The sequence below is a fragment of the Oncorhynchus kisutch genome, linkage group LG27 (genome assembly GCF_002021735.2).
Source record: "Oncorhynchus kisutch isolate 150728-3 linkage group LG27, Okis_V2, whole genome shotgun sequence".
Classification (NCBI taxonomy): domain Eukaryota; kingdom Metazoa; phylum Chordata; class Actinopteri; order Salmoniformes; family Salmonidae; genus Oncorhynchus; species Oncorhynchus kisutch.
This window is the reverse complement of record NC_034200.2, coordinates 31,908,131-31,925,848: the sequence shown is the minus strand read 5'-3', so window position 1 is coordinate 31,925,848 and position 17,718 is coordinate 31,908,131. Positions and strand designations below refer to the sequence as shown.

General features: G+C 42.7%; 1 protein-coding gene across 1 annotated transcript; it reads right to left on the bottom strand.

Annotated features, from left to right (window-relative positions):
- Positions 1-651: 651 nt before the first annotated feature.
- LOC109871591 (keratin, type I cytoskeletal 9) lies at positions 652-10,400 on the bottom strand. Its single transcript, XM_020462492.2, has 6 exons — positions 9,298-10,400; positions 8,243-8,321; positions 6,872-7,572; positions 5,042-5,708; positions 4,899-4,959; positions 652-2,470 (listed from the first exon to the last, which is right to left on the bottom strand). Exons 1-6 carry the CDS (start codon positions 9,673-9,675, stop codon positions 2,458-2,460), a joined length of 1,899 nt encoding a protein of 632 aa, XP_020318081.1. The 5' UTR covers positions 9,676-10,400; the 3' UTR covers positions 652-2,457.
- Positions 10,401-17,718: the final 7,318 nt, after the last annotated feature.

Sequence of the window (17,718 nt, the reverse complement as noted above, 5' to 3'; positions counted from 1 at the left end):
ATTAGTCAGATACGGATGTGTGTCGTATAGGCCGTTACAAAACTGTGCATTAGTGCATTAGTGTGTTTAAACACCACATCTGTTTTGTTAAGACATTAAACATTTAAGCAAGTTATCTGCAGCATTACATTACATTCCGATTCCAACAATTACCGTAGATTTATGTGCATGCCAGAGAACATTCGATTTCAAAGTTCAAAGTAAAGTTAATTCATGTGTGCTCTGACAGCATGATTGTTTTTATTGAAAGGCATGATATGCCAGATTCTCTAGGCATGGTTGTTTTTATTGAAAGGCATGATATGCCAGATTCTCTAGGCATGGTTGTTTTTATTGAAAGGCATGATATGCCAGATTCTCTAGGCATGGTTGTTTTTATTGAAAGGCATGATATGCCAGATTCTCTAGGCATGGTTGTTTTTATTCTGACTTCTTTAATGAAGTTGAATTTGGTTTTGAATTTTAAATTAAAATCGATATTCACAATTAATTAGTTCTTATTTGTTGATAATCCAATGTGACAACTTACCCGACGTAGTGTGACAATGTACCTGCTGATGGGGCAAATTGTCAGAAGTACACACTTTCTATTTAACGGTCTACAATTCCCTACTGAAATAAGATATGAAGATGTAATGAACACAAAATATGTTCCCAAGACTTCCTTCTTTTATTAGGTATGACATTTATACCATTGTGATGTATTGTGCCAAGTAAATGTTAGACAGCATGAAAAGTGTGACAACATACCTCGCTCTCCCCGACCTTAAACGTGGAAGTCATCACACTTAATTCATAGAACCAGGTTTGCAAGAAGTACTCCTTAGTTTTTAATAAAAGTATATACAGTACATTGAAAACAGCTTATGTACAACTTTTATGCCTTTCTCCTGACTAAATAAACATATTCAATTAACATACATTTGTGGCTGGTTATCAAGGACATTCAAAACAATGGAATACATGAAGCAGCAGAAATTATTTTATGATACTGTATATTACAATGCAGCTGCTGTCGGTAGATATTGATATTATACATACAGTACCAGTCAAAAGGTTGGACACACCTACTCATTCAAGGGGTTTTCTTTATTTGTACTATTTTCTACAATGTAGAATAATAGTGAAGACATCAAAACAATGAAATAACACATATGGAATCATGTAGTCACCAAGAAAGTATTAAACAAATCAAATTATATTTTATATTTGAGATTCTTCAAACCCTTTGCCTTGATGACAGCTTTGCACACTCTTGGCATTCTCTCATTCTCAACAGTCTTGAAGGAGTTCCCATATTTGCTGAGTACTTGTTGGCTGCTTTTCCATCACTCTGCAGTCCAACATCCCTAACCATCACAATCGTGTTAAGGTCGGGTGATTGTGGAGGCCAGATCATCTGATGCAGCACTCCATCACTCTCCTTCTTGGTAAAATTGCCCTTACACAGCCTGGAGGTGTGTTTGGGTCATTGCCCTGTTGAAAAACAAATAGTCCCACTAAGTGCAAACCAGATGGGATGGCGTATCACTGCAGAATGCTATAGTAGTCATGCTGGTCAAGTGTGCCTTGAATTCTAAATAAATTCCTCCATGCTTCATGGCGGAGACCACACATGCAGAGATCATTCGCTCACCTACTCTGCGTCTCACAAAGCATGGCGGTTGGAGAAAAAAAAATCTCATTTGGACTCATCAGACCAAAGAACAAATTTCCACCGGTCTAATGTCCATTGCTTGTGTTTCTTGGCCTAAGCAAGTCTCTTCTTATTATTGGTGTCCTTTAGTAGTGGTTTCTTTGCAGGAATTTGACCAGGAAGGCCTACGCAGTCTCCTCTGAACAGTTGATGTTGAGATGTGTCTGTTACGTCAATTTATTTGGGCTGCAATTTCTGAGGCTGGTAACTCTAACGAAGTTCTTGAAATCTTCCACATTGACTGACCTTCATGTCTTAAAGTAATGATCGACTGTCATTTCTCTTTGCTTATTTGAGCTGTTCTTGCCATAATATGGACTTGGTCTTTTACCAAATAGGGCTATCTTCTGTATACCACCCTTACCATGTCACAACACAACTGACTGGCTCAAACGCATGAAGGAGGAAAGAAATTCCACAAATGAAGGCATTCCAGGTGACTACCTCATGAAGCTGGTTGAGAGAATGCCAAAAGTGTGCAAAGCTGTCATCAAAGGCAAAGGGTGGCTACTTTGAAGAATATAAAATATATTTTGATTTGTTAAAACAATTGGTTACTACATGATTCCATATGTGTTATTTCATAGTTTGATGTCTTCACTATTATTCTACAACATGGAAAATAGTTTAAAAAAATAAAGAAAACCCCTGGAATGAGTAGGTGAACTTTTGACTGGTACTGTATATTGACAAACCAGAACTCAATATGAGGAGACTGGGTTTTATAGGTTTTCCTCCATTTTCCTCTGAAATTTCATGGATTACCCAGAGACTCTGCAGACAAGAAGAAATAACAGAGATCCTTGTTCAGTTAATTGCATCAACTGCAGTTAGCAAGCTTTTTGTAAAACATTTCTCTCATATCCATGCCTCAATGGCTTGCCCTGCTACATATACAGTTGAAGTCGGAAGTTTACATACACTTAGGTTGGAGTCATTAAAACTGTTTTTTTGACCACTCCACAGATTTGTTATTAACAAACTATAGTTTGACACAAGTCATTTTTCCAACCATTGTTTACAGACAGATTATTTCACTTATAATTCACTGTATCACAATTCTAGTGGGTCAGAAGTTTACATACACTAAGTTGAATGTGCCTTTTAAACAGCTTGGAAAATTGCAGAAAATGATGTCATGGCTTTAGAATCTTCTGATAGGTTAGTTTACATAATTTGAGTCAATTGGAGGTGTACCTGTGGATGTATTTCAAGTCCTAGCTTCGAACTCAGTGCCTCTTTGCTTGACATCATGGGAAAATCAAAAGAAATCAGCCAAGACTTCAGAAAATCAATTGTAGACCTCCACAAGTCTGGTTCATCCTTGGGAGCAATTTCCAAATGCCTGAAGGTACCACGTTCATCTGTACAAACAATAGTACGCAAGTATAAACACCATAGGACCCCGCAGCCTTCATACCGCTCAGGAAGGAGATGTGTTCTGTCTCCTAGAGATGAACGTACTTTGGTGCGAAAAGTGCAAATCAATCCCAGAATAACAGGGCCCACAGTAAAACAGTAAAACAAGTCCTATATCGACATAACCTGAAAGGCCCCTCAGCAAGGAAGAAGCCACTGCTCCAAAACCCGCCTAAAAAAGCCAGACTACGGTTTGCAACTGCACATGGGGACAAAGATCGTACTTTTTGTAGAAATGTCCTCTGGTCTGATGAAACAAAAATAGAACTGTTTGGCCATAATGACCATCTTTATGTTTGGAGGAAAAAGGGGGAGGCTTGCAAGCCGAAAAACACCATCCCAACCGTGAAGCACGGGGGTGGCAACATCATGTTGTGGGGGTGCTTTGCTGCAGGAGGGACTGGTGCATTTCACAAAATAGATGGCATCATGAGGTAGGAAAATTATGTGGATATATTGAAGCAACATCTCAAGACATCAGTCAAGAAATTAAAGCTTGGTCGCAAATGAGTCTTCAAAATGGACAATGACCCCAAGCATACTTCCAAAGTTGTGGATAAATGGCTTAAGGACAACAAAGTCAAGGTATTGGAGTGGCCATCACAAAGCCCTGACCTCAATCCCATCGAACACTTGTGGGCAGAACTGAAAAAGCGTGTGCAAGCAAGCAGGCCTACAAACCTGACTCTGTTAAACCAGCTCTGTCAGGAGGAATGGGACAAAATTCACCCAACTTATTGTGAGAAGCTTGTGGAAAGCTACCCAAAACGTTTGACCCAAGTTAAATAATTCAAAGGCAATGCTTCCAAATACGAATTGAGTGTATGTAAACTTCTGACCCACTGTGTTGAAAGAAATAAAAGCTGAAAAAAATCATTCTCTCTACTATTATTTTGACATTTCACATTCTTAAAATAATGTGGTGATACTAACTGACCTAATACATGGATTTTTTACTAGGATTAAATGTCAGGAATTGTGAAAAACTGAGTTTAAATGTATTTGGCTAAGGTGTCTCCTATCACCATAGACCAACCCTCAGCCACACTCAGCCCATCCCACCTATCACCATAGACCAACCCTCAGCCACACTCAGCCCATCCCACCTATCACCATAGACCAACCCTCAGCCACACTCAGCCCATCCCACCTATCACCATAGACCAACCCTCAGCCACACTCAGCCCATCCCGCCTATCACCATAGACCAACCCTCAGCCACACTCAGCCCATCCCACCTATCACTATAGACCAACCCTCAGCCACACTCAGCCCATCCCACCTATCACCATAGACCAACCCTCAGCCACACTCAGCCCATCCCACCTATCACTATAGACCACCCTTGTTTGGTTTCCATGTGCCATATATTTTTCAATTGTGCTGTGATGTTTTACGTAATTTTTTTACCTTTCTTAATCGTTTATTATCCACAGATTGTGAGCTAAAGATTAAAACCTTTCATACAAGTATTATTATATTATTTATTGACTGACTGGCTTTTTTGTAAGGTCAATTTTAAGTGCATGTTGTGATTTTTTAACCAATTTCACTACTTAATATGGAGCAAAAACTAATCTCTAAAGTAAAGGCTCTATGACTCATTACAAATCAACATTTGCTTTGTCACATTTAGATTACATTCTAATGTCATAATCAACATTTGTCTCAGCCATGTTGAATTAAAAGTTCCAGTAAGATGCTAATCTTGGCATTCTTAGCAACAGAACTTAATACATTTATTTAAGATTCACTTAAATACCCAGAGGGTATATGAACTCACTCTGAGCCGGAGTCGGCAGTAGAATACTGCTGCAGTTCTCGTAAGTGTTGATTGATATGTGCTGTAGAAACAACAGAACAACAACATAAGACATTGTCTACAGTATATCACAGTGTTTATAAGAAGTGATTTTTATATCTTACCTAAACCTTTTGAGCCGTCCATTCCTGAACCGTTCATCCTTGTGGCGCCTGATGATGACGAAGCACTTGACCCGGACCTACCCAGGCCTGTGTTGCCGTTTCCTGTTGCAGAAGCACCCCACCCACCAGTTCCAGCACCCAATTCTGTTCCAGCAGTTGACCCCCTTTTACCTTGCCCTGTTACACTAGACCCTTCCCCGCCCATCCCTGTGTTACCCATTCCTGTGGAACCCCACCCACCTGTAGCCTCCAAACCCATTTTGGTTGGCCCCCTGTTGCCCTGCCCTGTTGCACTCGACCTTGCCTCCCCCATCCCTGCGTTACCCATTGCACCCAACTCTCCTGCCGCGCCTGTCCCTGTTCGACCTGCCCACACTTTACCTGGCCCTAACGAACCCAATGCAGTAGAACTTGAACTTGACCCTGTCCTTCCCATTCCTGTATTACCAAATTGGTTAGTTGAGCCTGGCTTGTTACCTGTCCCTGTCCCACCTGCCCCTGCACTACCGAATGGATTTGAACCCATCCCAGTGGACTCAAACCCTCTTGAGCTTGCCACTGCCCTGCCAAATCCATTCCCAGTTGAGCCAGGGTCACCCATCCCATGCCTGCTACTCCAGGGTCCACTCTGATTTGGTCCGGACATTCCTGGGTTACCCATTCCGGTCTGAAACATAATAAGACAAAGAAAATAATGTTTAGTTAGTACCGGTATGTGAAAATACTTCAACATATAACAATGCTGTTTATCTAGCATATTCAAATATAATAATTGCACAAACATATCATGTTTGTTATTACATGACCACCAAATGTATATTATAGACTGTGGCACTTTACCAGCCAGTGGGGGGCTTTACCTATCCTCGAGTTCCCTGCATTGTTTTTTTGGAATGAGATTGACACTTCCTCCAGTATCATAGTGGGACCCCTGCTAGATTGATGAGATTGGTACTGGAGGAAGTGTCATAGTGTCTATTCTGATCATACACATTTTATGATCAGAAGTTTATGAAGACATAAATGCATGAACTCGTGTATACTTATCTTTATAAATGTATGTAGTTCTGTCTTTGTCTATTGATGTTTTGTATTATGTTATGGTTTATGTTTTGTATGGACCCCATGAAGAGTAGCTGCTGCTTTAGTAGTAGCTAATTGGGATCCTAATAAGATACCAAAAATAAAACATCTCTATGGTCCAAAACAGTGCAAGGCGTATTTACTTCAGAGAGCATTATGAAAGCACAATGATTTATTTTATTGTAAGAAAGAAAACATCATGTTTGAATGTGCCCATTACTTGAATTGATACAAACTCATGCCTGTACATACAGTGCAGATTTTGACAATAATAAAAATTTAAAAAACAGGCAAGTTAATAAATCCTTATTTACAATTACAGCCTACACCGGCCAAACCTGGGCCAATTGTGTGCTGCTTTATGGGACTTACAATCACGGCTGGTTGTGATACAGAGTGTTTGTGTTGACACCTCAAGCACTGAGATGCAGTGCCTTAGACTGCTGCGCCACTCAGGAGCCCCCCAGTTTAATGTAAAGCACGACAACAACCTATTGCTTACGTTTTCCACTAATGTATTTTATTACAGCTAATTGTCATAAAAAATCTTATGAGGAGCTCCTGCAGCTCTCATTTACATGGTTAGATCTTTTGACCAGCGTGCCAACTCTATCTCTTCACACTAATGACGGAAACCATTTCTGGCCCCATTTTGACTTCTAAAGGATTTCTGTTGTTATCTACCGCCACTTATCAATGAGTTGGATGAAAGCCTGGTGTAATACCACAAGATAGAGCTTCCCTTACCCTGGAGCCACAGTTGACCAGTGAGGTGTTGAGGTTATTCATCTTGTCCTTGAGAATGACGATCTCGCCCTCCTTCACCTTCATCACCGTCTCCTGTAGCTCCTTGTTCCCCTGCAGCCTTCTGCTATCCATCAGCAGCCTCTCCGTCTCTCGGTCGTATTTCTCCTGGGTCTTCTGAAGCTTCTCGCGGTGCTCCAGGGCCATGGCACTGCGGTTGTAGCTGCACCAGTTGTAGACCACCTTCAGCTGGTCTTTATCTGCCTGCAGCTTGGCACTGCAACCCTCAATCTCCGACATCTGAGAGCCCACCTTGTTCAGGTATTGCTGGAACTTGTTCTCCACCTCGCGGGACAGACCGGTGCAGTTGTTGCGGATCTGGTCCAGGTGGTGGAGCTGCTTCTCGCAGGTGAGCAGGAAGGGGCTGACATTGGGCAGAAGGTTGTCGATCTTCAACAGGAAGGCTTTAGAGACGTCGGAGATGCCGGCCAGGGATTGGACAAAGTCCTCCTTGCACTTCTTCCTGTAGCCCTCCAGTTGTCTCTGCAGGAAGGTCTTGTCCCTCCGGAGGGAGATGGCCTCCAGGGTCAGGGTGTCCCGGTCCATGGCTGTGTTCTCCATCTCCATCCTCATGAACTGCACCGTCTGACTGAAGTTGGAGCTCACTAGCTTTAGCAACTGCTCCAGCTGCTGGACCTGGTTTTCTTGCATATTATTGTTGTTGCATATAAACGTTTTTTGAAGAACATAAAGAAGAAAGACAAAACGTTTATGTTAATACTTCGGAACCAGGATCAGATTTTGTCCAGGATTCAATCCGAGGAGCACTGTCGGTATTGCACCTATTAAAGGCAATGTTCCTGCGTTTGCGGAGATTGCATTCACAGTGCAGATGTGGGCGCAATAGAAATGAACCTTTAAATCAAGCTCGTTACAATGCAGCTTGGATTGAATCCCGGCACTGCATTGGTTTTAAGTCAATTCAGAATTGCGAATAAATAACTTTTATTATAATTTCACTGTTTGTATTCTCACTTCTGTAACAACAACAATAGTGAAGACAAAAGATCATTGCAAAGTTGTAATTTGCACCATGCTTATTCTTGTCCAAAGAAGTACCAGTTAGGAAACTCACTGGGCACAGATGTCAATTTAACATCTATTCCACGTTTGTTCAACGCAATTTCCTTTACATGACGTGGAAATAATGTTGATTCAACCCGTGTGTGCCCAGTGGGAAGCTAATAGGTTTAGGAAAGCTTAGCTGTGAATTATTAGAATGAGATTCTGAGTGGACGATTGAACATGAATACTGTATGTAACACTAGTGCAGAGCAGAGCAACAAAGCAAAGTTTTTCTTACAGGTCTCTTACCATTTGGGGGCATGGCCCTGAAGCATTGGCTCATTCTAAGTTGAATCTGACATCTTCCCTTATCATTTTCACACTGAGTCTGTGGATATTAATAACAGACATGCATCAGCACCACATTTTGGGGAAAATTTCACCTACAGATTTAGGATCTGCAGAAACAGAAAATGTGAATTATTATGTGGATTATAGACATCTTTTTTTATTATGGACATGTTTTGTAGAGGTTGATCCATTTTTCATTAGGGCAAATCAAGACCGACATTTTTAAGTGTCCTTTTTAAACCTTTTTACACCCTGGCTGGCAGGTAGCCTAGTGGGTAGAGTATTGGACTATTAACCAGAAGGTTGCAAGATCAAATCCCAAAGGTAAAAATCTGTTGTTCTGCCCCTGAACAAGGCAGTTAACCTGCTGTTTCTAGGACATCATTAAAAATAAGAAATTGTTCTTAAATGGCTTGCCTAGTTAAATAAATTGAAAGTACTATGCTGTTAAATTTTCTGCTGTGCAGAACCATTTCCGCAACAACAGGATGATCAAATTAACATACGGCATCTGTACGTGCACATTATTGTTGACACTGTTGCAAAAGAAGATATATATATCTATAGAAATGATGAACAGTCAAGTTTAAATCTGAATATACAGTGACTAGGGATTGTTAATGTTTATGACTGTAGGACCACTGTTTTAACCTTTTCAGTTATATTTGCTGAAATTATCTGAAATTATTGATATGTTATATGATATGTATAAGATACTTGAATGTAATATTGTTTTATGTTAAATTACACTCAAATCAAAATCATGTAGCACATGTTTTGTTTTCCTATCCACTAATACAGCTAAACTGGCATTTTGATATTCAGTAAACCAGTCACTGTGATCCGACTGTATATAATGTACTGCTGTCATTGTAATGCATATTCAAAATCGACATATTCAAAATCCACCCAAGTTTTTCAAAATATGCATGCCAAAAATCCAACACAACCTCACAAATCCCCTCTAGCATTGACCTGTGAACATTGATGACAAAACCAATCTCAGTTCTTACCACTAGTCCTTTGAGATTGGCGATGAACATGCCAGACCCGTTTGCCACCTGACGCAGACTCATCATATATTTGTCGTTGCGCATCTTGTCAGTCAGGGTGGCGTTCAGGTTCTTTCCCTGCTGCCGGAGGTTGATGTTGTCAATGGAGAGGTGGTTGAAGCTCTTCTCCAGGTCCTTGACCCGGCTCTCGGCCGCCGCGTCTGGGGAGCTCCCGTAGACCAGGAAGAGCACCAGGCTGACGATGATGAGTGACTGGATCAGAGAGGAGAAGAAGAAGACAACCCTCATGTAGTAGCCACAGCTCTTCCCTCTGGGCTTCTGGATCTTCCTCCTGGCCTCCAAGCCAAACTTGGCCTGGGAGTAACTGCTTTTATACATGGCTGTTTAGCCTCTGAGGCACAGCACAGTACAGAACACCCTTACTGAGAAACAGCCAATCACAGACCGATTTAGATGGTTCAAATGGGGTCCACTTCTTGAGGACCAAGTAGAGAGCGTTAAACCACAAGCACTGAACTCTTCTTTCCCAAACAAAAAGCCAAATAAATAGATAAGATGGATATTTTAGGCAGACCCTGGTAGTGGAGATATCTGAGGCAGACCCTGGTAGTGGAGATATCTGAGGCAGACCCTGGTAGTGGAGATATTTTAGGCAGACCCTGGTAGTGGAGATATCTGAGACAGACCCTGGTAGTGGAGATATCTGAGGCAGACCCTGGTAGTGGAGATATTTTAGGCAGATCCTGGTAGTGGAGATATCTGAGGCAGACCCTGGTAGTGGAGATATCTGATGCAAACCCTGGTAGTGGAGATATCTGAGGCAGACCTTGGTAGTGGAGATATCTGATGCAAACCCTGGTAGTGGAGATATCTGAGGCAGACCCTGGTAGTGGAGATATCTGAGGCAGACCCTGGTAGTGGAGATATCTGAGGCAGACCCTGGTAGTGGAGATATCTGAGGCAGACCCTGGTGGTGAAGATAGTATCCCGCTTCTGAGCTAAGGTAGCACACATTGACAGCCCAAACAGTAAAGTTCCAGAAGTTTTCTCTCCGGAGCGTAATATGGTGTGAAAGTGAGAAGACAGGATTATGTCTGAGGTGTAAACATGGTCAGGAGTTTAGAACCGCCTCACCACACTTCCCACTCTGGGAACTCCTTCCTTGACATCATGTCAGGGGTTAGGGATAACATCACGCACACACACACACACACACACACACACACACACACACACACACACACACACACACACGCACGCACACACACACAGGAGGTGGTTCAGACCACATTCACACAACCCTAGCCCCATGTGGTGCCAGCTGCCCCTTTGTTTGACAGGTAGCCTAGCGGTTAAGGGCATTGGGCCAGTAAATGAAAGGTTGCTGGTTTGCATCCAGGAGCCGACTAGCTGAAGATCTGGTGATGTGCTCTTGAGCAAGGCACTTAACCCTAATTGCGGCTGTAAGTCACTCTGGATAAGAGGGTCTGCTAAATGACTAAAATGTAAATGTCAGCACATGTGACAAGAGATAATGGTCCTGAAATGATCTGCTTTGAAGGAGATTATAATCTTAGGTACATTTTAGGAAAAATCTTCAGGTGTAACAGTCCTATTTAATAAAGTGTGCCTACACTGTTCTAACACTTTACCAGTCTACGTAACTAAGATGTATTAGTGTGCCTAGGTATTAGGGACACTTAAATTGGATGTTTTTTGTGTCATATATGATGGTCTTCAATTTTTCTTGATCTTAACACTACATCAACCTTTACCTTCTCTGTGATTAGTTGTAAGGTCAGGAAAGGCCACTGTTAACCAGTATGTGGGGTGGTTAGGTCCATGAATCTTCCCCCTCTTGACAGGTAAATGCTCCATTAACGTTTGTTCTGAAGATTTGATCTGTCTATATTATCTTCCTCCATAACTCAAAATGGCACATTGTGAAGACCTACTGTAATTTCCAAGAAAAAACAACAACTGTTTTACGGCATTATGAACATGGTTTCCGGTGCACGGCACCAGAAGTGTCAGGACCATAGCACATGTTGTTCCACAGACATTCTCATTAAGTATCGGAGCCAGCGACCCTTTGATGCTCTGCGTCTCAACCCAACTTGCTGACGTGGGCAGCTGACAGTCAGTCTCTCAGGACACCCCAAACACAGCAGCAGAATGAAAGCCAGAACTTGTCCTGCCTGCCAGCCATTGTTGGTTGCCGTGCCAACCCTGTCTTCAGAGGAAGCAATAATTCACCAAGGAATTGGCCATCTCATCTGAGTTGTTACCATCGGGACAGATCACAGATAAAGCATAGGAACAAAAGCAGGAAATCAGGGACAAACACAGAAGTACACACAAAATGTTGAATATTGAGAATGAAATTGGCTGTTTATCTGGAGCATAAACAACTGGTATTTATATAAACAGCTGATATTTTTGGGGACAAGGTGTTGGAACGTTATGTATTTAAACGTTTCCCTGAGTGTGTCTACCTCCTAGAAATCTATCAACTCCTTCACTCTAATCTGGAAGACGGCCGTTTAGGAATATCACAGAACAATATACTACTTTTAGTTTCCACCATATCTAACACTTTCAGATCTCAGAGGGAGAGTCTACAAGGCAGGATCATTAACATGGATTGTTATTGAATTAGAATTTGACCTCTTTTTTTTTCATGTATCAGGTATTTGCAATTCATAGATTAGATTAGAATAACTTTATTTATGTCCACAACACATACTGCCACCTAGTGTTAACTGCAACTCCTGCTACCAATTTTCCCTCCAAACAATAGAACATCAGAGAGAATTTTAGAAATGGATGTGTCATGGAAGGATGGAATGAACGGGCTTCTTGGAGAAGAAATAAGTAAATATCAACAAATTTGAAGGATATACATAAAGATGGTATTCCGTCAAGTTGGAAAAACATCACAGAACGTCCCAGTAAAAAGGTTGCATTTACTTATTCATGGTTGGGCTTGTTTAGATCAGATTATTTGTCTTTAATTAATCATGGCTTGAACCACTTAGATTTTCTACAGCAGTGCATTATTTACCAGAACTTGCCCTCAAAACAGTAAAAATGTAGACAAACAATAAATGTAGCTTGAGTTACTGTGTTCTCGAGACCTAGTAAACTCAGAAAGCTTTTCTCCACACTGAATTACACAAATGATGGTGCGATTCTCCTCTTTAAAAGATTTTAACATGTAAATCTTGATGGGGCAAAAAAAAGAAGTGAAATGCATTCCAGCAAAGCCACTACACAACACAACACTAAACAATACGTTAGTTGCACTATAGAGGTGACAAACGGTGCCTCCAAACTGTTAGGGCCTACATAAAGCTGTCCCAACATCTGACCACTGCTACACCTGGCTATCAGCAGAACCTTGTCTGGCAGCGAAGCACCTCATTTACTGCCTTTAAAAAAAACACAACTGTTATGCCTGACTTGCTTAAACAAATATGGTTTCCAATGAAAATTGAGATGTCCAAACTCTGGCATAAGGGGACGACAAGCGGATAAGAGGCAATCCGTAATTTCTATTAAGACAATGAGCGAGCTAGGACGGACGTAACGTTAGTGTTTATAACTATTTGTTTAGCACTTGTGAAATGTACAGCAACAGAATTCAGAACATGGGCCATTCTTCCAGTGCTCTCCCTGTACACCAAGTCAGAACCGTAGGATAAATAAAGGGGGCATATAAGCAGACAATGAAAGGTCTTACAATATTCAATGATTACATTTCTCTAAAACAGGTTATAGGCTACATGTGCACCACTACGTCAGAACAGTAGGCAAAATTAAGAGGGGTAAATAGACCAAATCATTAGGATGAGGCACATGGGCTACTAACATCTTATTACACAACATACACTTAGTATTACTTTCTTAGCTACAGTATACATATCTCCCAGGCATATTACAACATTTACGAAGCAGCATACAATACATTTTTGGACTCACATTGTTGTGCTCGGCTCACTTGAACAGGAAGGTGGCTCGGCGGTTCTCCAAGTTAACAATTTTTTTGAGCGCGGCACAAATCATGCTTCATTGACATCATGGCCAATGTTAAATGTTATCATTTTAAACTTGGAAAAGAGCCCCTTAATCCCAGATTTGGGACCAAACAGCCACTGTCACTGATTCCTTCCAAACCACTTTGCGATTTCCAACTTGTTGTGTAATGTTTATGTCCGATCTATAATTTATTTTCAATATTTATCTTCATGTGACAAGGATTAAAAAGGATTTGACAGTAGATTGTTTGTGATAAGACTCCTGTATTCATAGGGAGTGAGAGGTATTTTGAATACTGTATGCATCAGAGGAGGCTGGTGGGATGAGCTATAGTAGGACGGCTGGAATAAATGGAACCGAGTCAACCGTGGGGTTTCCATGTGTTTCCATTGATTTCATTCCAGTCTTTACGATGAGCTCATCCTCCTATGGCTCATCCCACCAGCCTCCTCTGTTATGCATATTGCATATTTCAAACCATTTCAAACCATGGGATTGAGAACTTTGTAATGTAAGGATTGGTTTCCTCCAAACACCTCAACTCTCATCAGAGGGTCTTCTGTGGAAAAAAAGATGAATCCCCGACCTTAATCCCTCCTCAGTCCAGCAGATGTTTTCCTTTGACTCGGACAAAGGGCTTTGTTTTTATTACCAGGCTTGCCCATTCCTGTGGGGTCAAAGGTGATGCCGGTCTCGGAGAGAAGCTGTCCCTGCAGGTCAAACAGTTTGACAGTCATTGGAGCGCGATGAAATGTCCCCCTCGTGTAAACGTCCATTATCAGTTTGTGTTGAAAACCTAGGCTACTTTCCATATGCCGCTAAGCTTGAGTACACATTCATCAACACCCAGGGTTGGAATAACACATTGACTATTGGGAGTGCCTTAGACTGGACCAGTGTTGCGATTTCTAATGTTTACAGGGGTGTCCTGGTTTGTTGTTGGAGTACCCAGCACCCACATAACTCACAACAACAACAACACATTTTGTGTGGAGGGTTCATCATGTCAAAACAAAATAGAGCCTCACAAAAAATGGAGCAAACTATTTCTGGAAGGAAACTGTCCAGTTCTGTCCTCTGTCATCAGCCAAGGATCAGTCGGCTGGTTGGACCTGCAGTAATGGAATGAGGCCGAAATGGAATCTGGATCTCAAATGACAGAGATGTAATTGATGTCCTTTAGGGGATGTATCTGTTAAACTAGTATCTAGTATCAGGAACTAGTATCAGGTTACACTTAGTTGGAAAGCCTTGTAGTATGTAATTATGCCATACTACTACCACTGTGTGTGTGTGTGTGTGTGTGTGTTTGTGTGTGTGTGTGTGTGTGTGTGTGTGTGTGTGTGTGTGTGTGTGTGTGTGTGTGTGTGTGTGTGTGTGTGTGTGTGTGTGTGTGTGTGTGTGTGTGTGTGTGTGTGTGTGTGTGTGTGTGTGTGCGTGCGTGCGTGTGTGCGTGTGTGTGTCATTTGCAGTCTTGCCTTACTGGACCGCTTGCAGAGAGTAACCATGTTTCTGATTGGCGGTTCAAAGACCAAGGCACCCCACCCTCAATAGACTCACACCCTCAATGCACACACACGCAGAGGCACACACAAAGCATGTGAGCATTAAACAGATACACACAAATTGTGTTATACTAAATCAGACATCAGAGGCATGCCAAACAGTAACTGCATCATCGGTTTGATCTACAGGAGCTATAATAGAGGGAGGTTGAAGTGAGGGGCCTAAATTGGTGTGACGGTTGAACAAGTAGACTCTCAGGAATGTACCGAGCCCTTGCTATGGTAGCAGCATGTTAATTAGTAGTAATTTAGCTTGGCAAACTGCTGCTGTGGCGGTTGAAGCCAGGAGTAGTTTAACAGACTTTAGCTAATGGAACGCTAATGTCGGATTTTAAGAAATTATTGTTATTTCATAACGCAATTTCTGTATGTAATTCCGTATGTAATTCCGTATTTAATTATGTATGTAATGTATGTATGTAATGTATGTATGTATGTAATTAATGTAACTCGTCTCAAAAGGATTGGTCATGAAAATGTTGTGGAAGAAAAGGAAGGTCAACAGTTTCAATACCCCCCCCCCACACACACACACACAGTCACTCCCCCCAACACACACACACACACAGTCACTCCCCCCAACACACACACACAGTCACTCCCCCCACACACACACACACAGTCACCCCCCCAACACACACACACACAGTCACTCCCCCCAACACACACACACACAGTCACTCCCCCCAACACACACACACAGTCACTCCCCCCAACACACACACACACAGTCACTCCCCCCAACACACACACACACACAGTCACTCCCCCCAACATACACACACACAGTCACTCCCCCAACACACACACACACAGTCACTCCCACACACACACAGCCACTCCCCCCCAACACACACAGTCACTCCCACACACACACAGCCACTCCCCCAACACAAGCACACAGTCACTCCCACACACACACAGTCACTCCCATGCACAGCTACTCCCCCCCCCAAACACACAGTCACTCCCACACACACACAGCCACTCCCCCCAACACAAGCACACAGTCACTCCCACACACACACAGTCACTCCCATGCACAGCTACTCCCCCCCCCACACACACAGCCACTCCCCCGACACACACACACAGTCACTCACACACACACACAGTCACTCCCACCCCCCCACCCCCCCCCACACACACACAGTCACTCCCACACAGCCACTCCCACACTCACACAGCCACCCTCCCCCCCACAGACACACAGCCACTCCTACACACACAGCCACTCCCACATGCACACGCACACACAAAGCCACTCCTACACACACACACACACACACACACAGCCACTCCCACACACAAGAAGCCATTATTTGGCTAATCTTGACCAACAATGGAGGTGCCAATCAACAGGCACATTGTCTCCTTTAATGGGACTTTCATTCAGATTAACATACACCTCTGATGACCCATTAGCCACACAGGGACCAGGACAATGCTACACTTTCCCGGTGACACACATACACATACACGCACACACAGCCAAAGGGAAGGGTTTGGGCTCAGGAATTTCTTAGAATTATCTGTATGTTCTAGATCTAGACAAAGAAAAAAGATAAGTTGGTGTTAGTTACACTTTTGTAGGTACAACGTCTTTCTGTATCATAGATTCATGATGTTTCTCTGCACTTTTAGCCAGGACAGGCATCATCTACTAGACCATCCCGGAGAGGCAGACCCACAAAGACTAACAGTTTAGGACAGGCATCATCAACTAGAACATCCTGGAGAGGCAGACCCACAAAGATGAACAGTTTAGGACAGCCATCATCAACTAGACCATCCTGGAGAGGCAGACCTACAAAGACTAACAGTTTAGGACAGGCATCATCTACTAGACCATCCTGGAGAGGCAGACCCACAAAGACTCATCCTGGAGAGGCAGACCCACAAAGACTAACAGTTTAGGACAGGCATCATCAACTAGACCATCCTGGAGAGGCAGACCCACAAAGACCAACAGTTTAGGACAGGGTTCATCTACTAGATTCAGACGCAGGCCGATTTGTTTCTTGAGTGAATGGTCGGGGTCCTGGAACGTAATTACGGGCTCCAGTTGGGGAACCCTGATCTAGGATGACCCTGGGCTTAGCGAGGCAAGGGTGAGTAAGTCTGCGTGACTTTTGGGGTTAACCTCGGACATGAATCACCATGTGCTCCACAAAGAAAGGGGATAGAGGACCTTTGTGAAATGGTGATGACCAAAACGTGGCGTTTTCTTTTAGCACAATGAGGTGGGTCTTAAGCTGTCTATTCATTGGCCAGGAGATAAGATCAAAGTGCAGGCTATGATTTGCAGGGTTAATGCATGACACAGAGAAAACATGTGTAGGCCTACTTCATATTACTGAGGTCAAAGGTTGTAGAGTAATCTGTGCTTTGTTATTGACATTATAGGAGGGATTCAGGTGTGAAATGTTACAATTTCAAGTAGTCTATTGCATAACTTGTCTGTAGGAACAGAGTAAATGAACAAGTAACTTGACAATTTGTCATATAAAGCCCACCCAATGTGTTGGGAGCTGAGACAGAACCATGTCTTGTGTATTTCCTGGAGGGCTTTGAGTTGTTTGCCATGGTCGGGGGTAGCTCTGGCCGTGTGCTTAGAGTCAGGCCTTGGGGTCATGCCTCTCTCCGAGGAGAGCGAACCTCCACATTCTTTTTCTCTGTGTGTGATAAGCCCCACAGCCCACTCTTTGCTCTTTGACTTCAATGTCCATATAAGGCAGCTGGTGCCATGGCAACCACAGGGCTTGAATAGCAGTGTCAAATCCCTGAGCACACACATGCCCCCATCCCCCTCCCTGCA